At 32.4% G+C, this 27,449-nt stretch overlaps 2 protein-coding genes across 8 annotated transcripts; both read left to right on the top strand.

The window, feature by feature from the left end:
• The first annotated feature begins 386 nt into the window (after nucleotides 1-386).
• On the top strand, nucleotides 387-8,697 carry LOC120070912 (uncharacterized). Of its 3 annotated transcripts, none has more exons than XM_090310635.1 (3): nucleotides 387-788; nucleotides 873-1,092; nucleotides 8,363-8,697. In XM_090310635.1, the coding sequence occupies exons 1-2, from the start codon at nucleotides 440-442 to the stop codon at nucleotides 1,058-1,060; spliced, it is 537 nt and encodes a 178-aa protein (XP_090166761.1). In that variant the 5' UTR covers nucleotides 387-439; the 3' UTR covers nucleotides 1,061-1,092; nucleotides 8,363-8,697. The 3 variants fall into 3 exon arrangements, with proteins under 3 accessions (XP_090166761.1, XP_038878739.1, XP_038878738.1); XM_039022811.2 differs by lacking the exon at nucleotides 8,363-8,697 and adding an exon at nucleotides 7,961-8,098; XM_039022810.2 differs by lacking the exon at nucleotides 8,363-8,697 and adding an exon at nucleotides 3,309-3,707 and having other exon boundaries at nucleotides 388-788.
• A 12,643-nt stretch (nucleotides 8,698-21,340) lies between these two features.
• LOC120071399 (Ubiquitin carboxyl-terminal hydrolase family protein) lies at nucleotides 21,341-27,416 on the top strand. Of its 5 annotated transcripts, XR_016527446.1 has the most exons (5): nucleotides 21,352-21,479; nucleotides 21,760-21,840; nucleotides 22,385-22,529; nucleotides 26,871-26,922; nucleotides 27,100-27,416. XR_016527446.1 is itself a non-coding variant. In XM_039023661.2 (3 exons), the coding sequence occupies exon 3, from the start codon at nucleotides 22,468-22,470 to the stop codon at nucleotides 23,680-23,682; it is 1,215 nt and encodes a 404-aa protein (XP_038879589.1). In that variant the 5' UTR covers nucleotides 21,341-21,479; nucleotides 21,760-21,840; nucleotides 22,385-22,467; the 3' UTR covers nucleotides 23,683-24,747. The 5 variants fall into 5 exon arrangements, 2 of the variants coding, with proteins under 2 accessions (XP_038879589.1, XP_038879590.1); XR_005480243.2 differs by lacking the exon at nucleotides 22,385-22,529; XR_016527447.1 differs by lacking the exons at nucleotides 26,871-26,922; nucleotides 27,100-27,416 and adding an exon at nucleotides 26,294-26,844.
• Nucleotides 27,417-27,449: the final 33 nt, after the last annotated feature.

The following is a 27,449-nucleotide window of genomic DNA, read 5'->3' on the forward strand; positions in this document are numbered from 1 at the left end:
GACTTTTAATTATTGATTTATTTAAGGATATTTTTAAATATAAAAATAAGTTTGTCGTATTTTAGTACTTAAATAAGTTTGTTCTAAATCTTCACTAAAAAATCTCATAATATTTTTATAACTCTTCATGATATTCGTGATTTTTCTTAAAATATCGTGATATCTAAATATTGATCGATATTTTCGTAAATTTGAATTATCAATATTTTATTTACATGATAATGATATTTTAGTCCTTAATTGTCATCAAATAGTTTAGCCTACATAGTAAACCAATTTTGAAGAAATGGGCGCCAATACTTTTTTAAAAACACAAAATTGGATTTTTTTATTATTATTAAAAAAAAAAAAAAAAACCGCTTATAGTTTTAGTTTATCCGGGACGAGGAAATATAAAACAATAAAAATAATTACATCGAGAACCCCAATAATCAGTGAAATGTTGCAGAAAGACCCCATAAACTTTCCGCCTTCTCCTTTCCCTTCCACTTCCATTCTTCAGACCATTTCCATGGCAGCAGTCCCGAGAGAGAACGAGACATACAGAGAAACAATGTCGAGCTTGGAATGGAGCAAATCAAGGAAGAAGATGATCGAAGAACAGGCAAATGCCGAATTAGAATCTCTCCAACTTCTCTACCCTAATCGTTTCGAATACCTAAAACTCGAGCTTAAATCCTTCATCCATCTTCTTCAATCGCAATCGGAAGAGCCTTTTCCTCAGCCGCACACTGTCTTAACCTCCAAATGCTCGCCATCGCCGTCGTCTCTCGCTCCTGATTCGCAAGGTCAGTGACTCGGTATAGCGAATTAGCGATATTCTCTACTTTTTTTCTTTTTCTTCTTGTTTACTGATTCACGTATAAGAGCAGAATCGAGTAGTTGTAGAAAGAGGAAGAAGATGGAGGAAGGAAGAAACGGATTACAGAGAGAGGTTGGTGAATCGGAATCGAAGATCGAACGGCGGAAGGATAGAGTAGATGTGGTTCTGGAAAGAGCCGCCGTTTGTCTCTGCAAGATTCGACGGTTCAAAACGGCTCTGTTTTCCACCGCCGGTTGACGACGGCCCTCCGTCTTCTTGTCGTCTCGAAGGTACTGCTCCGATCTTTCTCTTTCATGTTCCCTTTCTTTATGCAATGAAATTGCCGCACGTATGCGAAAGTCTCCGAATTCGGTGGGGATGAACTTAAACAAATTTTGTGGGGCGTGGGAGTGTGAAATCGTTCGGATTCTTAAGGTCAAATTTTGCGGTTCAGAGAAAAACACCACTATGTATTCGAATTGGGTATAGTGAGAGTTCTTTGATCGATAATTTTGTGTATAAATATTTGTTTTATGTTTTTGTTGGGTGCATTTGAGAAAATTAAAAGTATATTCTTCTCTTAGAAACTATTTAGAAACTATTTAGAAAAATATGGTTGATTTCAAACTATTCGTAAAAATATTGTTTTTTCTTTTTTTTTTTAAATAAGTCGAGTGTTCAAAATTCCCAACTTTACCTTTTTGCTTTTCCAAAATTTCCATTATTATTTTGAGAGAGCGAGATTTTGAGAGGTTTTCATTATTATTTTGAGAGAGAGCAAGGTTATGAGTAAGATTTTGAGAGCAAGATTATGAGTAAGATTTTGAGAGTGAGATTATGAGTAAGATTTTGAGAGAGAACGAGAGTACACTCCAATTTTTGGGTCGTACAAATGTCCCTTTTTTTTCTTTTTTAATTATTACCCATTGACCTTCTTTTTTTTTTTTTTTAATTTTCCATTTTATAAAAACAATTTTTAAAAATATTTTATTATTTTATTTAAACTCTAAAAAGAATAAATTTAAAAAAATAATCTCATAAAAATAAAAGAGAGAGAACGAGATTTTGAGAGTGAAAGCGAGAGCGAGATTTTGATAGAGAGTAAGAGTATGCTTCAATTTTTGGGTCATCCGTACAAATTTTCCTTTTTCTTTTCTTTTTTAATTATTACACATTGTCCTTCTTCTTTCTTTTTTTTTTAATTTTCCATTTTATAAAAATAATTTCTAAAAATATTTTATTATTTTATTTAAACTTTAAAAAGAATAAATTAAAAAAATAATATCTCATAAAAATAAAAGAATGTAAATTAAATATCTCATTTATATAAAAATAATTACAAAAATCAATGTGTCCCACAAGGTGGACGTCGTCGATTCCGAATTGGTTTTCGTTGTCGACTTCGAACTTTCATCGGACTAACATAATCAGTTTGACTCTGCGTCTACATCATAGGGGTAACTCTTCCACATTATGTGAACCTCATCAAACTTATCCTCTTCCCGAATAAGTCCTCTACGTCTAGGAGATGACTCACAGCTGCTCCCAAACGAGTGACGTAATGCATTGTGATATTATTATACTAATAAATATATTCTGGAGTGATATCTGTGTCAAAAGAGAAACCCCATTGCAATAAACCTTGCACGATAGTGCCATCGCATTACCAAATGTGCAACTTTTTCGGATCAATCTCCAGTCCATAGGTCAATATCATGCAGTACGGGTTTAGTATTACAAGGCGATGGGACATCCCCAATGTGAAAACATATGAGAGGACTCATCGTCTGTCATATGTTTTGATCATTCGTACAAAAATTAGGCAGTATGTATAATAATTTTGTACGACTCTCAAATAACCTAACACAAAATATTATATTAGATAATATTAAAGATAAATACAATAAAAATGTATATAAAAATCAATTAAGTTGTACATATTCAGGTTGAAGCAGATCAAACATGTATCTATATTGGCTGACTACATGTGTGGCTGTCACACAAAATTTGTCTCTCCACCTAAATTTGTAAATTGATAATTTAGAATTTAAATTAACTAGATCAGTGATATAAAAATTAAATTGAATTAAAACAACATACCGAGAACCGTAGACTTGTCCAACTAACTGAGCGTCATTAACATGTTGTAGTTGTGAAGCCATTGTTGGACATCACTCCCAAGCCCATAGTTGCAAAAGTATGAGAGGCTCAACTATTTCTAGAACCTCAGGTCCTGTTGCTTTGCATAGTTGTCTATACAATCATGCCAAACATGCTCCACCCCACAAATACTGCCCTGCATCATGGAGGTTAACTAACTGTGGCATGAACATCAAGTGAACAAAATGTCTTGATTTATCTGAAAACAAACTTCCACCCATCATTTATAGTATATATGCTCGTGCATATCTTATGACAGTTTCCTTGTCTGCATCATCTGTGAGCTCACAAAATTGTGTTCCTAACCATATTAAACTTAACCTCGATCTTTTAATCTTGTCGGCAGGTGGGGTCGCACCAATTTACAGTTGACAAACTTTTAAGGGCCTGAATAAATCCTAATCTGACAACCCCATAGAATCTAGATGTGTGCAGTAGCGGTAGTATTCGAGGGTGGAGCGGGATAGTGCATTGGAGAACTGCCTCTCGACGTCTGCAAGATATTTCTCCAATAGTACGATCTCGTCATACAACATAGATGATCGATGAATGGACTGGTCGTACAAAACATGGGGATCAACAGGTTCTGGTTTAAAGCCATGATCTAAAAAAAATAATTAAAATATTTATTTCTCAATTAGAAGAATAATGTACAACTTAATTAGAAGAATAATGTACAACTTAATTAAAAGAATAATGTACAAGTCAATTAAAATAATAATGTACAACTTTTATATATTAATCATATTACCATTTGTAAAAACAAAAATTTCAAGCATTTGTCAGTCATTTTCTAAAAAAAAGACACATCAATTTTTTGTATTATATTTTTCATAAGAAGTATATTAAAAAAAATATTAAATTTTTTAGTTTATAAACATAAACTTTTTAAGTTTTATGAACATCAACTTTTTAAACATAACAATAAATTAAACTTTTTATAATTATTTTTAAATATAAGAATAAATTAAACTTTTATAACTATTTTTAAAAATAACAACAAATTAAAATAACAACAAATTAAACTCAATCTCGCTCTCGCTCACAATCTCGCTCTCGCTCACAATCTCGCTCTCTCTTACAATCTCGCTCTCTCTCACAATCTCGTTCTCAATCTCGTTCACTCTTACAATCTCGCTCAGAATCTCGCTCTCTCTTATAATTTAAAATTATGTTATTGTTGTTATTTTTTCATTAATGATTATTAATGTTTTTTTTCTCATTGGTCATGTATTAATATACATATATTTCTATGGAAAGTAAATAAAGTGAAGACAAATATGAACGTGGTCCTCCTTATGAGCGAGATCCTCAAGCATTTCTTTAACAAACTATCTTCCTAGCGATGTTCACGAGATTCAGCCCACATTTCTAGCGAGATTCCCTTCTAGAGCGAGATCATCATCACAAAATTAGCGAGATTTTCTTCTAGAGTGAGATCCTCATCACAAAATTAGCTTCACCAACTTATCTTCCTTGTCGAGGGTTGAAGTTTCGACTTCTGTATGTCGAAACTTCAACCCCTCGACAAGGAAGATAAGTTGGTGAAGCTAATTTTGTGATGAGGTATGTCGAAACTTCAACCCTCGACAACCCTAATATACATATTATTTCCAAGTTTTTCTTTGTTTGTCGAGTTCTCAACTGTCAACCTCTACATTAATCGAATCCCCAACCCTCGATTTCTAGCCTCGAACTCCCAAAACAACAATATTTCTCTAATAAGTTTCAAAACAACAATATTTCTCTAATAAGTTTTGAAAACAACAATATTAATATTAAAGGTCTGGTGCATTTTGGTTGCATCACACCACAAAAATTTCTAGTAGTTTTTCATATTACTCTTAATGACCTATTATCGTAGTATTAGAATGCTTTTCTCATCCAACTATCGGGATGTTTGATGGAATGTAATATTATGTAATCTAAAATTCGTGTTTGGATTGAACGTTTTTTAGGTCCGATTTGTAATACAAAATTCATTTCGTTTCAACCGTTCTCAATCAAACCTTCTTTGTCACCATTTTCATGTTTCATGATCTCATTTTCGCTCTGTCTTCGATTATTCACATTTTCCAATACTTTTTTTATTTTCAATAATCTTAATTATATTCCAACTTTCCAAATAGCCCCCAAGTGTCTATACACCCAAATATTGCTAGTTTCGGTTAAGTAATCTGTCTATCCATCTGGTTAGGTTTCGACCAAAGTCGCGACTGTTGTCATAGTTAACAAGGTTGAAACTTCCATTACTACCAACCCAAAGAAATACGACATCTCTTGTGCGAAAAACCGCTTCTTTTTTTCGGTTTCGCAACAACTTGGGCGAAATGGGGTTCTACCAGGAAACCATGGATTTTTGGTTACTGGTCGAGCCACTGGAATGGAATGTTCTGTTCAGTTTTCTTACTAGTTCTAAAAGTGATCGTAAAGTTCCCCTGATAAGCAAGTGAATGCTAGTATCCAACCCAGGCTCGAGAGGGGGAACCATACAAGAAAGAGAATAGAAAGGGCCTTCAAAAGAGATTAGTGGTGAAACCAACCAAGATGTATGTCGTCTGACCCGACCTCAGACTCCAAGCCGAGGAGAGTAAGCCCTTCCCACGTGTAAAGTTTTTTAAATGAATGCTGCCTCAACCAGAGAGATCAACCAAGCACCTTTCATTGATGAGCTCAGGGGCTTGGGAAACCTGTAGGTAACCTCCCTCCATTATATTGACTAGAAGTAGTCGACTGCTCTATGACGGGCTTCCCTGTGGGCTGGGCTTGGCTTGAATGCCGGTTTGGATTTATCGAGAGAGGGACCAAAGTAAGACAGTGAAAAAAGCAGGACATCCTTTACGTACTGAAAGGTAGGCCTTTCTCATGGGGAGCTTTCTAAAACAATTTGAATTGTGGTACTTTACCGAAAAAAGGAAAGTCAGTTCAGTAGATTGAATGACCTGAAACACAACTACAACTACCTGGTCTCACTTAACGAAGGGGAGGAATGCATAGAGTGATTCACGGAGTATGCACGGATTGATTTACCTACTAGCAGCACTGGCTGGCCCACTTGTACGTAATAGAAGAGAAGTCAAGGCGAATTCCCCCTATGGGAGTTCCAATAGGGGCCAGTACACATTCCCTGACGAACGAATGCAATACATGGAAGGCTCTCCCATTGCCCCGCCTAGAACAGTCATCTTTGACTGGGCTTACACACATTCGCTCCCTTAGCGTATTTATGCTACATTAAAATAAATAAATAAGACTTAATTACAATATATACGTCGTGTTGTTTGTTTAAAAAATATTCTTATTCTCTTGAAAGATACAATATTATTTTTAAATTTGAAAAAATGTTTCAATACTATCTTTTTAGTACAACAATTAAAGGTAGGGATTCAAAGCACGGACCTCGTGGTTACTAGTATATTCAAATGTCAATTGAGCTATGTTCGATTTGATTTCAAATCTACAAATTTATTGAATGTTAGATGAAAACTAGGACATAAAAGAGTGTGACGATGAAAAAATTGAGATTGTTGCATAGGTTTAAGTCATTGCCTTACCGTTTGAAGTCCCAATTTTTACAATGGAATTTTACCTCAATAATAGTTCTGAAGGCTCATGAAAGGTTAAGGTTCATATTCCAAATTTCTTAAATCATAAGGATATCGTTAATAAAAAATAATCATAGTTTTTTTTTTCTGCTTTGTAATTTAGCTAATAAGTAGTTTATTGTTAGTTTAATAATATTTCACTATAGTCGATTTCAGCGTAGTTGGGTAGATAGAATATTTGTTGCTCTAAGTTGAAAATTTGATGGTTTAGATCAATTTGCCTGTAAAAAAAAATCAACTTAAAAATTGTAACATGGAAGGAACAAAATTAGAATCAACTTCAAACTAGGATGATTAATTTGAAAGTTTTAAAACTGCATGATCTAGATCAGATCATAATTTAATTGAGGGACATGTAAGCTAGCCAACGCAAGAAGACAAGAAAACATATTTAAAAAATATACATTTAAAAAATGTAAAAGAAAAGGTAAAATTGTTTATTTTATTTTATTTTTTTAAAAAAATATATATGATTTTAGTAATATAACAATGTCATGTATTACACAATTAACATAAAATTGAATGAAAGGACCGACAGTTCTACTAAACTCAAAGTTTCAGAAACTAAAATATCATATTAGAAAACTCTATTAATAGTTTTACTAAACTCAAAGTTGTTAATAATTTCATTTTTGTATTTTTCAATATGTAATAATTTAGTATTCTTAAACTCTATTAAGTATCCATTTAACTTTTGTACTTTACAATTCGTAACGATTTAGTTTTTATTTATCTGTACTATCTAAAAGAAGTTATGGAAAACTTTTGATTTTTTCTTTTATCGATGGATGATGGTTATAAGAATATTTTAGGTAGTTTTACGTTTAAATTATTTAAAAAAATTCTCCTAATTTTTGGCTTTCACGTTAAATGAGTATATATTTCTTTTAAATAAAAACTTTATTTATATATTCACGTTAAAAAGAAGTTTTTAAAAAAAAATCTCATTTGAAAAAACATCTCAAAATTTCTAAAATTTAAGTCAAATCACAATTCTAAATTAATGTTTTAAGATCAAAATAGGATCTCATATTTATTTAAAATTTAAATATCTAAAATGGGCTATGGGGAATTTAATTTCTCCTTTTGTCCCTTTCATGTAGTGGTTATAAGGCTATCTTAGATAATTTTGCTTTTAAATAATTAAATTAAATTAAATCTATACTATTAAGAGGGGAGAGAAACATTTGATTTTCCCTTTTACCTTTTTTTAATTGATGGTCATTGGGATATTGATAAGAAATATATTTTACTGAAACTTCTTAATTAGAATAATTAAGGAAATTCAGTGGAAGATATATTAACTTGGTAAGAAAATCATGCGAAAAGACCATCATTGTGTTTAGTACATGCAAGCTAATTATCCTGAAATATTACTATTTTGGTCTTTAAGAATACAGGAATTGAAATATTAAAAAAATGAGAACTTATCAAGAAAGTTTTGCGGAAACATATAAATGCAAAAGAAGTTGGACAAAGACAACCATGTGCAAAGAATGGAATTGTGCGTCGAAAAGAAGCATGCAACAATAAGACGACAAATGCATGGGCGATGATACGTCCAATCAAAGCGCAAGTTGAAAGCTGGTTTGAAAGGGATGTGGTATAGCAATGAATTGATGAGATAAGGAAAAACGATGGAACAGTGTATGGAATTAAATGTAAAATGTGTCAGGCAAACATTAGAAAGAGTCATGAGGAACGATCAAATAAAGCTATAAGTAGCTCAAGTCTTGTATACTATTACATTCTTCTTCCTTCAACTTGACAGTTATTCTTCTCTCTCAATTCTAAGGAGAAATTCTTGAGCTTTCAAGTTAGAAGAAGAAGAAGACGAGATCCTTCGTTCATTCTCCAACACAAATGTAGTGAGCTAAACACGACAGCTAAGGAAGCGAGAAACTGTGGCCGACGACTTAACACCTTCATTTCTCTAATTGAATTTCTTCCATCTATTTTATGTTCTTTTTCAAATTTATATCAAGTCATTAACGATGTGTCCGTACTTCATTTTTAATATACAAATCATGAACTTTATCATCTCTTATTCTATTCATCTATGTTCTTGTTTTCCTCCACAATGAGTAGCTAAATATTTAATGGGATGGGAAGAATAAATTGTCATTCCAATGAGTTTTGCATAAGTAGAAGTTGTTTATGTCTGCATAAATCTATTGCTTGAATCCATCTGATCAATCAATTTGAGTAGAAATAGCTAACTACTCGAGAGAGTAAGTATCTATGAAAAATATTGAACAAAAAAAAGTAGTGGCTTTAGAAATAAAGACAAACTTTTTGTTTATTTAACATAAGCATGTATCTTAGAAATAAGATTAATATGGCTTAAACACTAAGAAGTGGTTGCCTTATTTTGTTAAGTTAAAAACATAAACCATCCTCATGCATCTCTAATGTTGTCTTTCCTTCCATTTATCTATAGAGAGCCTTTCACTGTATTAGTTATGTGGGATTGTATCAACAACAACGGAAGCATAAGGATCATCTAAGTACTCTAATTCACTAATTTTGACAAAATATAAAGCATGCTCTTACAGAAAATGAGTTTCAAGACATATCTCTTGTAGAACTTCTTCAAAGCTCGATCTCCAGCTGCAATCTTCTCCAAATCTTGTTGCAGACCACCTTAAGATCTTCCCCACTATTCTCTTGATGCTCTAGATTGAGTTGTGGGACTCAAAACAAACTTGAATCAAGAGATGAAGGAGAAAAGCTCACAACAGCAATCTTGGTGAAGAACTCTTTCTTCAGCCCAAATTTTCTCTAAAATTCTCTCTTGATTGCATACCCGAAATTCACTCCAAACTCTTCATTATATTGCAGATCAACATGCAAGGGAGAGAGTTGCATGAGTTGCAACTCATGCTTGGGGTAAGACAAGGCAAAGAAGATGCTATTTGTGTGAGCAAGTTAGGTGATGGATAATGGAAAACATGGTTTTTCCACATTGTGTTTTTGTTTTTCTATTTTCCAATTTTATCAAAAATAAAAACTTGATTTCTTAAAATCTATTTTGATTTAAAAACTGAAAAAATCAATTAATTTCATAAATTAATTTTTTAAATAAAACTTAATTAATTTAATATCAAATATTAAATTAATTTTTTACATACATCCATCTTTATATATTTAAATCATATTTAAATATAAATTCTCTTATCCCGTTTAATTCTCAAATTAAACACGTAATTATATCTCATATAATTACTAATTCCCTTAATTCTAATTTGAACGTTTCAAATTAACTTATCATGCTATTCTAAAGCTAGTCCGTTACGAGCTAGTAGGGGGACCTCGCGAACCTATAGATCATGGGCTCCAACGATCCGAGATTAATTCGCTAAACTCATTAGACCAAATTAATCCTCATTCATTAACTAATGGGTCACTCCATTAAAGCCCATAGTTGCACTCCTAAATATATTATGTCCATATGATTTAACCATAATCAGTAAGTCATCCTTCACAGGTTGTTCGTAATAACGGCTAGGTCAAATATCTGTTGTACCCCCGAGATTACGTCTTATTTTTCAAGTTCCAACTGATCTTCTCGTGAACAACTGGTTTGTGATCCAATCACTAAACCAAACTCGCTCAGCCCAGTGAGAGGGTGGGGCCCCATGTTCAAGACCTGGATTCAGTACTTGAGAGAACAACATTTCTCCTATCCCTAAATCGGGTAGCGTGAACTCTGTCTTACACCCTATGTCCCTAGCTATCTATTTGGTCTCACCCCTGAAATGGGAGTCTTATTGAGCCGGCGCTGTTGAGGCAACCCTCACCTATGCAGATCTAAGGACAATCCCCAATAAACAGGAGTTCAGGATTAAGATCGAGTTACCTAGGTCATCTAGGTGAAATAGTCAGTCTTAAACAACGTTATAAAGTAAGTTTCTTGGTCCAATCTTATGCAAACTCATTGCATAGGATGCCCCTACTCCTCATGTCAACATGTACGAATTAGAATCACATCGTATGTAGTACTTTACAACTCTTCGTAACAACTACAGAGTAGGCCGCATCCAATTTTGTTACCAGAATAAGGTACCCAACCTTATTCATGTACCATAGATCATTTTGACTATTTAATCGAACATGATCCACTCTTATGTCTCCACATAAAGTTCAAGTATTCATACAATAGTCATGAGTTTTGGTTTATTGGATTTAGTTTTTCATACAATTTATAAAATCAATAATAAATTTATTGATTATAGAAAATGTTTATCATATTATAAACTGCGAGTTTTAGGACATAAAACCTAACAAGTTAAGCATCCAATAGAAAATTGATTAATCCTAAAGTGTGAAAATCATTAGGTGACCAACATTAATTAGTTGTTACAAAAGTCTATGTGTTCAACTCTGGTATTCATTAGGACACTTTAATCAAGTTTATAGTCGAGCTTGATTAGAGAAAACTTGTGTTAATATAAGATAACCTAAGCAGTCAAGAATAGTCATTCTAAAAAAAATCCTACAACAAATATCTTACGTAATTTCATATTTAAATCATTAAAAAAAATCTCATTTTATCTCTAACATCTACTTCACATTAAATAGAGGGAAAAGAAATATAAAAAATCACATTTTATTCTCTAATATCTAATTCAAGAAAAATACTTTTAAAAATCATACTTTATTTTTAATAATTTCTACTTCTCTTTAAATAAAAGGAATTTTAAAAAAAAAAAAAAACAAACAAACAAACATATTTCATCCTCTAATCTCTTATTCACGAAAGTCTTTATTTTTTTTTTTAAAAAAAAAAGTCACATTTTATCTCTTATATCTAAATAATAGTAGAAAAAAATTAAAAACAAATTACATTGTATCCTTTTAAACTCTTATTCGCACTTTTTTAAAATAAAAAATAAAAAAAAATCACATTTTATCTCTAATAGTCTCTACCTCACATTATATAAAGAAAAAAAATCTTTTTAAATAAAATAAAAATAAATTATGATTTGAAATCTAAATCTTCTCCTAATTTTAACATCTCATTTTTCATTCGGTATCTCCTCACTTTTTTTTTTTTGTTAACGGACTCTCTCTAGGAAACTTCTTTTCTTTTTTCTTTATTTTTTGGTAGAAATTTTGTGGTAGGTATTTTTTTAATTTTGTTAATAGTAGCATCTTTTCCAATATTTATTTTTCTTCTTTAAGAAATTGAATTTATCTGTTTTAAGTATTTCTTCTATCTCCTATCTTCTATGGGAAGATATCAGCTCTCTATCTCTCTCTCTCTTTTTTCTAACATATATGTCATCTTTTTCAATTTTGTAAAAACATATAGAGTGATTTAGGTAACTTTTCTTTATATGATTTTGTAGTTTTTTTTCTATATATGCAACATATTCACCTATTGATCCTCACATATTGAAGAGGAAGGAGAAAATGCCTTGCTTTTGAAGTTCAAGAAATTTATCGAAGTTCAAACAATTTAGAGGCCAACAAAATGATAAAGAAGAGAGTGATTATCCTAATGATTTTTTTTGTTTTTTTCACGTTTTAATTTTTGTAAATGCATATCAAGGAGTTTAGAGGTTTATAATAATTTTTACTATTTTTTATATGTTTGTTTTTGTTTTTTTTTTTCTCTTTTTAAATTTATTGTGAGTACACACCAATTTATAAAAATTTGAAATAAAGAAGAAGATCATTACAAATCAAAAGAGATTAAGATTTTAGGGTTTTTGTTTGCATAGAAACAATTATATTTTTGTTGACAATAAAATTTATAAAAAAAATTGAAATTAGGAGAGCAATCACAATATCTTTTTTCTTTTCAACAAAGAAAGAATTATTATGAAATTTTATACAAAATAGAAATCAATAATATTTTATTTGAACTAAAGTTTGAAATTAAAGAATAACCACATCATCTAAATCAATTAAGAAAAAATTAATATAGATAAGATTATGACGTAAACTATAGTAATACTTTTGTTTAAATTAAAGTTTAAAATTAAGAGAATAATCAAATTATCCAATCCAAAATAAATAAATAAATAAATAGAAAAATATTTTGGTTTAGTTTAAAATTTAGAATGAAGAGACTAACAAATCATCAAATAAAAAGAGGTTTTTTAAAAAAAAAATAAGAAAAAGGTATCGAGATTTTTTTTAATAAAAAAATATTGTTTTAAATCAAAGTTTGAAGTTAACAAGATAATCAAATCATTAAAAAAAAAAATCTAATCAAGAGATTATTATTACAATTTTTTTTAAAAAAAATAAAAACAATTATTTTGGTTTAATTTAAAGATCAAAAGTAAGAAGATCATCAAGACATTCAATAAAAAAGTTTTTAAAAAATTAAGAAAAGATTATCACGAATTTTTTTTTTTTTAAATCTTGATTTAAATCAAAGTTTGAATTTAAAAAGATAATCAAATAATCAAAATTAGAATAAAAAATTAGCTAGGAGATAACTATCACAAAATTTAAGAAACAATAATACAAAATTTGGAGGATAATAAAATAATCCAAATCTAAATATCAAATATATTTTTTTTAACCAAGTGACCACGAATTTTTTTAAAAAATTAATATTAATATTTTTATTCATATTAAAATACGAAATTAAGAAGATAATCAAATACTTCCAATTAAAATAAGACTTTTTTTTATACTAATATGATAATTATCACAAAATTTAGTTCTTTTATTTTAGTTACAGGTTTAATTTATATGTTCTTTTATAATACATTTTATATTCAATTAAAATAATTATTATTTTTCCTCACCCAACTCCCAAAATTTTATAATTGTTTTTAATGACTTATTTAAAAAATAAAACTCTCTTATTCATAATTTTAAGTTGTATTATTAAAATTTTATAATTAAGTTCTCTTTTTAATCTTCATGCAACATCTACAACACACGTAGTATCAAATGAGTATAATCAAATCATCCAATAAACTTAGGAAGGACAATTACCATGATTTTTTTTTTTTCATCTTCATGTGTAGCTTCTAAGTTTTTTTTTCCATCTTTACATAATACATGCAATGCACGTAATATCCAATTGGTTATATATAAAAGATTATTAAAATTTATTGATTTTTTTTTACACATGTAGATTGATAAAGTTATCGAGAATCAATTTTCTTATATATAAAATAAAGACTTCTTTTTTTTTCAGGAAAAGATATATATTGAGAACTAACCGAAGTCTGATACACATGTCTCCTCGCAAATAGTAGAGAAGAACCAAACAGGCAAATCAAAAGAGTCCCTATCAACTTCTTCATAGAAGAGATAACAGAGATTTACAAACTAATCATCAAAAGACACTGTGTGCACAAGCAAGACGAGGGGCCGCCTAATTTGCCAATCTTGGACATCAGACGAAAGGCACAATCTGGGTAACCTTAGCTTAGGAGACAATCTCCTCTACTAAGCAACTCAACTCAGACAAATCACATCCCTCGTGATTAAGAGCATAGATAAGATTGATGCAATGTGATTCCACAACTAAAGAGAGAGAAAACCAAAGAGAGATCCATAACTTTTGATTTGCCTGATTGAATCCACAACTAAAGAGAGAGAAACAACATTCATAATACATAAATAATAGGCTAAACATGCTTTAAAGTTAATCTATAAAGGAGAAGAAATCCTAACTTTGACACATGCTCTTCAAATCTTCTCTTGGTCTTTGAAAAAAACTCTGTAACACATTTGTCCATGAATAAAATTTAGACACTACCATCAGATCGTCCCTGCTATTCTCTTAGCAAAGATCGATTTATGGGAACCATATTTTGAAAGAGTAGGGAATTGAATTATGGAGATCTCAACTAAAGAGAACTTATTTCTCTGTAAATAATGTTAGGAGAGTAAAAGAGGAGATGGGAGAAGAGCTTTTCTCCTCAATAACCAAATCTCTATGTAGAAAAACTTCCCCTCCCTTCCTTTATTTAAAAGTGAAGTTGAGAGTTAATGAAAATTAACTTCCCACTTAATTAAAATAAACAATTTATCTTAATCAATTATTAATTACAACAATTAATAATTAAATTAAATTAATTAATTTAAAAAATTAAATATCTTATATTTAATTTATTAAATATTTAAATAATGTTCTGATTTTATCTTTCTCATAACCTATATTTTTAATATAATTCTCATTCATATTAAATTTTAACCTAGAGTTTTAATACGAATCCTACTCATATTAATTATTTAAATCACATTCAGATAATGAATCTCCTTTTATTATAAGGGTTAATCTTGAATCTCATTCAAAATTAACTTTTTATTATAATGTATCGATATACATTATATTAATTATATCATATATAATTAATGTTATTCCCTGTAATAAGTTGAACAATTCAAATTCTTTGAAAACTATTGGTCCTTATTTACCATTGTGAGCTAGTAAGAAGACTTAATGGACCTACAGGTTAGAAGCTCCAATGATTTGGCATTAACTAATTAAACCTTTTAATTATGTTAACGAACATTTATTAATAGTAAATCACTCCACAATTGCACTCTTCATACTGTAGAATATTTATGCATCCATGGATTTAACCATTATAAGTAAGTCAATTCTTCACGAGCAGTTTGTAATTACAATTTGGTTAAATTTTCGTTTTACTCCTTAAGTATCACTGATCTCTCTAATGAATGATCTACTTATGGTCCTACCATAAACCAAGTCCCTCTCGAGCCAATGAGAGGGCAAGTATCCTTTGTTCATGATTCAAAATCACTTAAGGGAACTACTCCTCTACTTACCCTAAAGGCGAGAAGGAGTGAGTTTCATCTTGTATAGCTATGTTCCCAGCTCTTTACTCAGACAAATCCCAAAATGACAGGCTTATTGAGTTGTGCCACTCTCACCCATATAAATTAAAGGAGTGCCTAAAAGACAGAAGTCTATAACTCACTCAGGATTGAGATCTAGTTACATGGTTATCTTTTCAAATATTAATCTCTTGAGTTAATGGTGTATAAAAAAAGAGATCAAGTATTTTGTGGTTTGGTCTTATACAAACTCATTGTATAGGATACCTCCATTTGCATATCCTTACATGAACGATTTGAATAAATCGTTCGTAATACTTACAACATTTGTAACAATTGTAAAATGGGTTGTATCCATAGTGTTACCTGAAGGAACTCTTAAACAAGAGAATCCATAAGCGGAAGCGGATCTTTCCGATTTCATTGTGACAGAATTACCACATATACATTCTAACAAACAGATATGCATTGTTACACTAATTACTGACATGCTTTAACAAATAAAATACAAAAGACCGAGAGACTTATCAGTTGAAGACAATCTTCAATCAAACTTGGTTCAGCGGAAGTGAACTCCTTTTGTTCCTTATCGTCCAACAAACAGTCACCTAGCAGCACCACGGTCTTCTACACAAACAGCAATGCACGAACAAACAGCAATCGGGGACGACACCACCACTCGAAGCCCTCGATATTCTCAGAATGAGAATCCAAATGGTGGACTTTGATGGAATTAGTAGAGGAGAGGAGGAAAAGCGATCGTGTTGAACGAACAAGCAAGTGGGAGATAGTAGAAGACTATCGTATAGTCGGGTGCTTGTCGTTTAGAAAAAAGGTACACGATCGTGTAGGTTTAGCTAAGCGATCGTTTAGGTCTGCTCGACACGCTAAGCGATCGTATAGAAAACGTAAGCGATCGTTTAGAAATCGCAGGCAATCGTTGATAACTTGTAGAAATACAAGTTATTTATACCATTTTATTTAGATTATGCGACAAAAAGAAGGTAAAAGTTGCGTCGACCATATAGAAATTGACTTAGAAATGCAAAAGTTGTAAAGTGTTGTAAGCACACCCGCTAACCCCATTGCGATGGCAAAATAGAATATCCAAGTCTTTGTTTTGCAGGAAACAGGTCACCACATGCGAAAATCGCTCGAGGATAAAAAGAACAATGCATTCGCATTGCATGTGGCGATCAATCGAGAACAAAATGAACAATGCAATTGCAGCGCATGTGACGATCGATCATGGACGCAAACGATCAACACATTTATACTGCATGCGGCAATCGATAATACAAGTTATTTATACCGTTTTATTTAGATTATGCGACAAAAAGAAGGTAAAATTTGCGTCGATCGTATAGAAATTGGCTTAGAAACGCAAAAGTTGTAAAGTGTCGTAAGCACACCAGCTAACCCCATTGCGATGGCAAAATGGAATGTCCAAGTCTTTGTTTTGTAAGAAACAGGTCACCGCATGCAACAATCGCTCGAGGACAAAAAGAACAACGCATTCGCATTGCATGCGGCAGTCAATCAAGAACGAAAATGAACAATGCAATTGCAGCGCATGTGACGATCGATCATGGACACAAACGATCAACGCATTTGTACCACATGCGGCGATTGATTGTGAATGTAAAGAGCGATGCATTCGCAAGGACTTCTGAAATTGTACAACTTTTCTGTTGTACGATTCTGACAAATTAAATGTAAAGCAGAGCAGACGTTTCCACCAAGCCATGGCAGGAAAATCAGCTTTTCAGAGCGGGGCCACTGATGCAGAAGGTGCCAAGGTCTATAAATAGCTGCATCAAATTCAAAGAAAGGAGGTTGGTTTGAAGAGACAACTCAGAGAAAATCCGGGGAGAAAGACGAGACAAGACCGAAAGGTAAGTTTCAGGAGCAAGAAATTCATTCCCATTCCCGAAGAAGAAGCTCTGTGCAAAGATCACTTGTACCTGAAAAAAAAGTCTGAGAAGAAAGTTCTCCACTCCATTCCTACCACACGCCGACAAGCAAATCGTCTCCGATCGGGATCCGTGTCAAGACATTGACACGCTTTCTGTATTTGTTCTCATTTTCTATTCATCTACTGTGTTCATCTCTAATCTTTCATTCGTTATCTGTAACAACCGTTTATCTTTAGATTTTAATATCATTATCATATTCATCGTCATCTCTCTATCTTCACCATACATTCATCGTCCATTTCCTTCACCATGTGTAACTAATCCCCAGAGGAAGGGGGAAGGATTAAGCGAGTAAGTTAATATTTGTTGAAGAAATCGGCTAAGTTTAGCTAACGCGTGCTCAACGGCATCTTCACCTGTGAAAGCAAAAGTGAAGATGTTATTCCTCCTCTTGAAAGAAGGTTGAAATAATGTGTTAACTAAAGCGAGAAGTATTTCCAGAGATGGAAACAACCTTGTGTTCACCACGTTCATCCCTGTTTCACTATAGACATATAGGAACGCGGCCGATCACTGAGAGGTGTAAGCCAAGGGAAAGCGGAACCTTAGTTGCGTCCTCAACAAGATTGACAAACTGGCGATGTCCTTTCCCCCAACCCATTCTCTTTCTGACACATTTCACAAGACTTTCCACCACATTCATCAGATACTTTTGTACATCTTCACAGCCAGTCCTCAATTTGTAGAACTGGCGATGTCCTTTCCCCTAACCCATTTTCTTTCTGACACATTTCACAAGACTTGTCACAGCATTCATCAGATACTTTTGCACATTTGCACAGTCAGTCCTCAATTTGTATATTTATTTGTTTATTCAATTGTTTATTACCGCACTTTATTTATCACCGCAATTTATTTTATCATCGTTGTACTTTTATTATTGCATTTTACTGATTACCCATTTTACTTTTTAAATCCAATTCATTATTCTTTTTGTTTCCCAGTCGCATATATCACATCAGTATCGCATTAATCACCACAATCCCCATGTTCGACCTCAGATCACTATGAGAAACTTGCGCTGGAATTATACTTGGTTCCAACGCAAGAAAACTTGTGACACGCGAACACTACATGAATGCATACTACGAACGCCTCTAAGCATTACCGCATACATTATTGTTTTAGATGTAGTATCACATATGATCATTATCGCAAAGCGCATACGTCATTAACATCATAAGTTGTTGACCGTACACACGATTACGAAAAATCTTTCATTACAATCGTTTAGTGCACGGGTGTGGGATCATTTAGGAAGATGGGTACTATTGTATAGGCTCTCAACCTTATGTGATCGTACACTTTCACACAGTGAGCAATTTTTTCTTGCGTGTATCTTTCGTGTATGTTCGCAAAAATGAAAACAATTTCATTTTATTCTTCAGTTACAAGAATTGAATTCGAACTTCCCATTTTTGCAAGATTTCGGATAAATACTCAGCCAGTTATCTCATAACCGCCTAATTAATTAAATAATGAATATAATCATATTATATTTTTAACATATAGTTTGATATCATATATCTACTATAGTATTTTTCTCCTCTACTTGATATAAATTATATTTATATCCAATTTTCTTTAAAATAATGTATCTCATACATTTAGTCAATCATATCATATATAATTAACCAGTTAAATTATATCATATATAATTGAACTCCCTCTTGTCAATTTGAATATTTCAAACTGGCCCAAAAACTGATTCTCAACTTTATCCAAGCTACGAATGGGACCTTATGGACCTATGGCTCGAACCTCCAACAGTTCGTGAATAGCTAAACTCTTTAGCCACGAGATCCACCATCCGTTAATTGTCAAGCATTCCATTAAAGACCAACAACTAAACTCTTCTTACCACAGATATATTTCTGTGTCCATCGGATATAACCAATCATGAGTACGATAATCCTTCACATATGATCGTAAGTACAGCTAGGCTAAATTACCATTTTGCCCCTGTAGTTACATCTCACTCCTTGAGTACCACTGATCCCTCTAATGAACAATATAACATAGTCCAATTATGTGTGAACACCTCTCGGGCCAATAGAAGGTATGTGGCATCACATCGTTCAAGCCTAAAATCAGCCCTTAAGGGAGTTATCTATTTACTTACCCCTGCATCGGGGAATGAGTGAATCCCCAAAGTGGTAGGTTTGAGTCGACGACCTGGCCACTCGCACCCATGCAAATCAAATGACCGCCCTCAATGGCAGGAGTTCCCAACTCACTTAGAACTGAGGTTATGTTACCTATGGTCATCCTAATGAAGTGAAGTCTCTGTTGTGAATGGTGTTATATAACGAGACGTTAACACTCCGTGGTCAGGTCTTATACAAACTCTTTGTATAGGACACCTCTGCTCACATGTCCCCTACACGAATGATCAGGATCAGATCATCTGTGACAAATCACAACACTTGTGACCATTCTACAAAGCGGACTGCATCCGTAGCGTTACCAGGATAAGGTTTCTCTCCTATATCCATATACTACAGACCATTTTGGTTATCCCTTAAGACATGATCTACTTGTATGTCACCACATACATGCTTAAGGTACATATAGACAACCATGGATTTTAGTTTACTGGTTTGTGGTAAAGCAAATAAAACATTGAATTGAGCAAAATTAAGAAGTGGAGTAAAATATCATATACTATACATCACAAGAATTCGTACAAACTGTTTACAAACTACAGGACACAAGACTTTAGGACATCAACCCCAACAATCAAGATAAAACATTCAACCTTAACTCATATATTATAGACCCTTTAGGTTATTGCTTGAAACATGATCCACTTATATGTCCAACACATACTATTTTAAGTCTCATGAAATAACCTTGTATTTTTTCGATAATGGATAACTAATTATTGTATATATAAAATAATCTATTATTATATCAAATAACTAATTAACTATGAGATTTTATGGCATAAATCCCAACAGACACCTTCCTTTGGTGGAGACCACGACATCTAACTCAACTGACTCTCCAGCCTAAGCGACAGGGTCAACTTACCAATCCCCATTGTTATATAATAAAATTGATACTTAAAGCCTATTTGGATTGACTAAAAATTTTTTTTTTTGAAAAAGTCATTTAATTTAAACTCGTTTGATAAAAAAAAAACTGTTTATAATACAATTTAAAAACGTTTCAAAAACTAGTTTTAGTAGTCATCCGACATTTCCATTTTCCCTATAATAACTTCATAATGTAATATTTGAAAATTAAACTAAATAAACTCTTAATTTTGTACGCGTCTCTCACTAGAGATGTCCACGGGGCGAGGCAGGGTCGGGGATGCCATTCCCCATCCCCGTTCCCGCTCCCCATTTCATTCCCCATCCCCATGAAATTTACCATGGGGATCGGGGCGGAGATTCCCGCAGGGAACTCGCAGGAATCGGGTTCCCCGCGGGGAATTTTTTCCCATTACTTTTTTTTTTTTTGTAAAAAGCCAATTAATTTAAATTACTAATGTGAGCAAATTTTAATTAAATAATTAACTTTATTACTAAATTTTTTATTATAGTTAGTTTTATATGACAATTTGAATTTAAAGATAAATTACTCAAATTTTGGTCTAAAAAAACTAATTTATTTTTTTAGTAGAAAGAAATAAATATAAATCAAATTATTCACATATATAATCTAAATTTAAACATATTTATTATCTTTTCCAATAAATAATCAAATTTGAAATTTAAATGTAATATTTATATAATAATAATAATAACATAACATTAAATACTTATACTAAATAAATATGTAAAAGTTAATCGAAGCGGGGATGGGGAACGGGGTCGAGAACATTTCCCATCCCTGTTTAGCTTACGGAGAATTTTTTTTTCTCCACTCCTTCCTCTCCACCTAATCGGAGAATTCTTGTCCCATTCAGAGCGAGGTCCCAATCCCATGAAAAAATTGGACATTGTCACAATAGAGATTAAGTACGGCAAAACTCATTAAACAAATAAGTAGGTTATTTTTTACTATAACCCAAAAGAATAAAATGTAAAAAGAAATCCCGGAAGAGAAGAAAAAAAGGGAAAACCGACTGTGACCGAAAGTCCGAAACAGTCATCTTCCTAAAACCATGGGAACTGAAGGCTCCTCAAAAGTCCGAACTACCCATTTCTGGTAATATATCTTTCCTCCGCCATTTCCTTTTTTTCAAATTAGGGTTTCCACTTCAATGCATTATATATGACGTTGCTTTGTTAGATTTTCAATTGACTGTTTGTTGAAAATCCAAATTAAAACCTTCCTCATTCTCAAGCATCCACTGCCTACTTTCATTGTTCATTCTGCTCTCTGTTTATTGTCAACGAAGAAAATCCCAATTCAAAATCTTGATTTTTGACTCACTATTCGCTCAAGTCGTGTTGATTGATTCAAACAATGTGTGTTTCTTTCACAGCACGAGTTTGTTTTAATTGATACAAGAGGCTTCGATTATCTTCTTACTGCGAAGGCTTTCACAAGCTCTATTGGGACGCAGGTATGGCCGGGTAAATAAGTAGAAGCCCTACAGAAAGCTGAATGTGTAATTCCATTTTCTAAAAGAAATCATGGATTTCTCTTGGTCTTGAAATTTGTGGCTGCGTTGAGGGATTTTAAATAGCGTAAATTGGACATTGCCTTGATCTGAAATCTGTGTTGGGCTGAACCTTTGCATTGGTGATAGTTTAAAATGGGGCCTCAGACACTTCACTTAGCAAATGACTGTGCTTTCACTTTGAGAGGTGGAATGAGATTTTGGAGAGAATCATCCTGGAGATCTTTCCTCAAAATTAGTACTCTGATTCTGATAGTATTGACTATTCTTATGCTTATGCTGTGATTTAGTTTGAAGCATTTTGTTAGAATATTGATATAATATCAAATTTACCATCACTCATTAGCTTAAGCTTTTGAGTCAATTGGTGATTTAACATTGTGTTAGAGTAGGAGGTCCATAAGTGAGCGAGGTGTTAGAGTATTGATATAATCAGCTTAATTTTTTGGGCTAATTGGTGATTTAACACATAAATATTTATTTTTAGGCATCTATATTTGTTTGTTCATGAAAGAAGCCGTGGCTGCTGCATTTGTATGTGAAGAAAGGAGTGGTGTATTGTGAGACAGGATGCCGTGGAGCAAATTGTGCATTAAAATGGGACCTCATATATTTAGGTCCCTTGCAAAAAGGTACCATCATCTTAATATGGTTGTTAGATGTAAAACAACATCTTCCCAATATGTTGCATCTAGAGCAAGAGATCCAACATTTGAGAAACTGATGGATAAATACAAAAATCTTCTTAAAGTGGTTGCTATCCAAGATCTTATCCTTGCTAATCCAAGGAATCAATCAGTATCTCTAGACTTCCTCTCAAGACTTTCCCAGAAGCTCCATCTCAACCGAGGTGCTCCCTCCTTCCTTCGCAAATACCCTCATATTTTCCACATCTTCTATGATCCAAACAAGTCCCTGCCATTTTGCAAATTAACAGATACTGCCAATCAACTATTTTCCGAAGAAGCAGATGCTATCAACGCTTCATTGCCTGAGGTTGTTGACAGATTAGTCCGGCTTTTATCAATGTCAAATTCTAAGATGGTACCACTGCGTGCAATTTACAAGGTATGGAGGGAGCTTGGCCTCCCCGACAATTTTGAGGACTCTGTGATATCGAAATACTCTCATATTTTTCAGCTTTGTGATGCTCATGAACCAAATACTCATTTTCTGAAGTTGGCCGATCACATTCCGAGACATCATTTCAGAGCAGCTGTTGAGGAATGGAGAGTTACTCAGTGTTGTAAAGAGGACTGCAGTGTTGATGAAACAGAAATCCAGTATAGTTTTAAACATAGCTACCCTCCAGGGATGCGGTTGAAAAAGAATTTCAAGGCCAAGGTTAAGGAATGGCAAAAGTGTCCATATATTGGACCATATGAGGGAACACTTGACAACAGTAACAAGTATAAGAACACTAGTATAGCACTGGAAAAGCAAGCAGTTTCAATCGTCCATGAATTCATGACGTTGACTGTGGAAAAGATGGTGGAAATAGAGAAGATCAGCCATTTTAGGAAATGGTTTGGCGTTGAATTAAATATCAGAGATCTATTCTTGGATCATCCTGGGATATTTTATTTATCAACCAAGGGAAAGAGACATACAGTTTTCCTAAGAGAAGCTTATGAGAGGGGGTGTTTAATAGATCCAAATCCAGTTTATACTGTAAGGAGAAAACTCCTAGATTTAGTTGCTATGGGGCGTCGGGGTTTATCTCATAGTGGCTCAAGACAGAAGGCAGATCAAGTTCAAAATGAAGATGGTGAAACCTCCCTCTAGGTAACAAATGAATAAAGGAAAAGATTCATATTATTCTTTCAACTAATGTTGCCGATACTTTCTTCTCATTTCCTTCTTTCATAAACCGAGCTCGGAGAAGGAAGAGATAAGAGGGCCCTAGAGAATGTGGTCAAAAATCCATAATAGAGTCTGATCACAACAACCGAATTGATTATCTTCATGCATAAGGATACTAGATTACCTAAGCTTGTCAATGACATCCTGCAATCAAATTTTTGAAACATCGTCACAATCAAAAAGGAGAATGCTGGAGAGATTAACACTTTTGTTGAGGGAATTTGAATGTGTTGGGGTAGTTGGTAACTAATTACCAATATGAAAGAAGACCCTTCTTGAATATAGAGAAATTGGAGAATGGGTTATTTTACTGCATCTTCTTGCAGATGTGAACATCATTATTTCAGGGAAGGATTGAAGAGCGAGGGGATCGGACCCTCCTGGCGACTCTGTAATCCAATTTTTAATGCAGAGAGGCTTTATTGGAGAAGATGAACAACCTGATTTGGATGTCTGATGTGCGTTCTTTGTGATCTGCAGGCGATTATGCTTTGAACAAAGCTTAATTAACACGGGATGGGAATACTTTGAACAACCTGGTTATTTCTATTGCATCTTCATTATCTGCATAAACTTCTTGAACACTCTGAACATGTAGTCCTTTGAGTCTCCTATGCCACTTGTTTTCAAGTGAAAAGGCAGACTTCAAACATTTGTTTTTGGGTTGTACCGAAGAAGATTTGAAGCCTGAGGAAAGGAATGGATGAATAGTGATGATTACTGATTAGGACACCTTGAGGATGGCATTAAGAATAGACCAATGATTAGATGCAGTCTCATATGCCCTCCACTTTTTTACCACATAAAAGAGAAATTAGAAAAAATATATTTTAAAAAAAAATAAAACTACCACATGGTAATATTTTATTGGGCTATACTTGGGGTGCACCAAGATAGGTGCATCCAAGGGAGCACCCAAGTTTTTCTCTTAAGAATAAATCCTCTTCTCATTTGTATACTTGGATAATTACAAGTTTAACTTTGAAATTTGTGTCTTTTTATTTTTTAATTTCTAACTTTTAGAATTACAAATTTAGTCCCGGAGTTTTTTAAGTTTTAAAAGTGCATGGACCTCCCTTGAAAGCTAGGTTGCATTAGACAAACTTTAAATTTATATCTAAGAGAACAATTACTTTTAAACATTTTGAATTTGTGAGGGACTTTTAAACATAAAATTAAAAGTTAAAGTGACGTATTAGACATTTTTGAAAGTTTAAGGACTTAGTAGTAGGTAGAAATCAATCTCAAAATTCAAGACTTAAACTTATAATTTAGGTCATGTTTTGTAACTATTTTATTTTTTGTTTTATTTTTTAAAATTAAACCTATAGACATTAGTTTCACCACTACGTTTCTTCATTTGTTATCTAAAACCAAAAAATAAAATGGTTTATCAAATGGGGCTTAACTTAGTTTTCTTATCAAAAGAAGGGAAACAAGTGGGAAAATTGTTAAAAATAACCCTTAAACGTTTCCTTACAACTAACACTTTTTTTTAAACTTGTTGAAATAATTTTTCTTGGTCCCTCCGACCGTATAAAAATTATCTTTATCATTTTATATCAAAATTATTGATTATTTTGGATTTTCTCGATAGAATCTCTGAGAGGATGATGATCGAGACTCAAAATAATTTTTTTCAAATCTTACATAATCTTTTTGGTCTTTTCAAAATTTTAAAAAAAAAATTGTAATCACTCCATTTGGATAGTTTGTAAATCAATTTGGAAATTCACATAATTGTGGAATCACAAAAATTGGTCGTAAGATTTGGTATGTGATTTGTAAAAGATTGATAAATTTGGAGAAAATTTGAAAATATTTAAAATTTGGTTTAAGATTTCGAAAGATTACATAATATTTGAAAAAATTATGTTGAAATTTGATTTTTTTCAAAAAGTTTTTTAGTGTTATTTTTTTTTACAGTTTTACCCTTTTTAAATTTATTTATATTCGTTATATATATATTTTTCCTATTTTTGAAGCTACTTTAACGATGGAGAGAAAAAAATACATTTATTATAAATAGAGAAAATGCATTTAATATGGTTTTTCTCATTTATCAATTGGAGAGAGAAAATGTAATTATTTTAATTTTTTTCTATTTTCAAATTTGGAGAAAAAATGTGTTGGTTTTCACATGTCAATTTATTGATTTTTTTTTATGGATTAATAGTTATTTTAAATATACCTTAGAACATTTTGACGGATTCATGATTATTTTAAATATACTTTAGAATATTTTGTTACGTATTTGAAAATATTTTAACCATTAGAAATTGACTCAATGCTTGACATAAATCTTCATAAATTTCATTTACATCATAGTATATGTATCATAATACAATAAAATCTAAATAAATAAACAAAAAACACTCGTATATTTGATATAAACGAATACATATACCATAGTATATATCAAATTTTCTACAAAAACTAAATATATATATATATATAAATAAGAAAAAAAATAAAGTTCATCTTCATATAGGAGTTTATAATACATAACCCTCCATCTTCATCTCTTCTTCAGCCATGGTCACCACGGATGTCTGATCGGATTTGCTCGTCTCACGTGCCGTCGACCGAATCTGCTCAAGCCATCATCGTCGATCCGCCCCACACCATCCACACCATCAATTTTTCCCAAGCCGTTCGTGTCATCTCGTGTCGAGCCATCAATTCGTCCCACGCCATCGTCTACTGCCTGCAACTCAGGGGAAGGAGAAAAGAAAGGGAAGAGGAAGAAATGAGTGTGAAGTATGAGAGAGATAATATATGAAATATATTATTAGAGAGAGAATACATGCATGAGGGAGAGAGAGTATGCATGGTATATATAACGTAGGTGAGAGCTAAATCGTAAATAGTCACTAATATTAGTGGGAATACGAAAGTCAATAAATCTTTTTTTTTTTTTTTGTGTAAAAAATGAAATGGTCAGGATATTAACATAATATGTATCTATTATTTAGATTATTTAGGCCTTTTATGTAGAAATTTCTTATATATAAGATGAAAAAATTAATTTTTGTTCAAATCTCAATATTGATCTTGGTCGAGAAGGGTCGAAAAACTAACTTAAAAAGGGCTTCATTTGACAATTTCAGGCGTCTCCTATCTTCATCCCTTTATTGACCTGCCTAACTGCAACATGAGATGGTACTTTTCTGTTTCAAAAAGTTTATCAAGGAAGGAAAAAGTTACATAAAGTATTGAGCCTTTAGATATATGAATAATTTGGTGTTCTAGTAAATTGCTTTATTTTTCTCATCTGTTTTTTTCCTTCTTCTTTTGATGTAAACTTCTGGTGACTATTTTGAACACCATTTTTGACAGATTTAGCTGGTTCATAACATTCTGGTGATTGCAAATGCTTGAATTGAAGGTACTTTTCTGCCCTTTACTATCCAATTCTAGCTTCTTCATATTTTTGTTTCAAGGGTTGCTGTCATGATCCCTCGGAGAGGCATGTGGGGCAAGAAGTTGAATTGTTAAGTCTAGAGAATTATTTAGTCATGAGACCTATGTTGGGTTTAAAGAACCCATTGAACTAAATGAGGAGTGGAATTTACAACTTCTCTCAATTCCTATTCCATGGGTCAAAGATACTCTTGCTATCGTCTCAATTAGTTACATCGAGATTTTTTTTTTCCTGTCCAGCACAATTCATATGGTAATGTCCTAAA

Source organism: Benincasa hispida, chromosome 2 (assembly GCF_027475165.1).
Source record: "Benincasa hispida cultivar pf3 chromosome 2, pf3_genome.v1.1, whole genome shotgun sequence".
In the NCBI taxonomy this organism is placed as follows: Eukaryota; Viridiplantae; Streptophyta; class Magnoliopsida; order Cucurbitales; family Cucurbitaceae; genus Benincasa; species Benincasa hispida.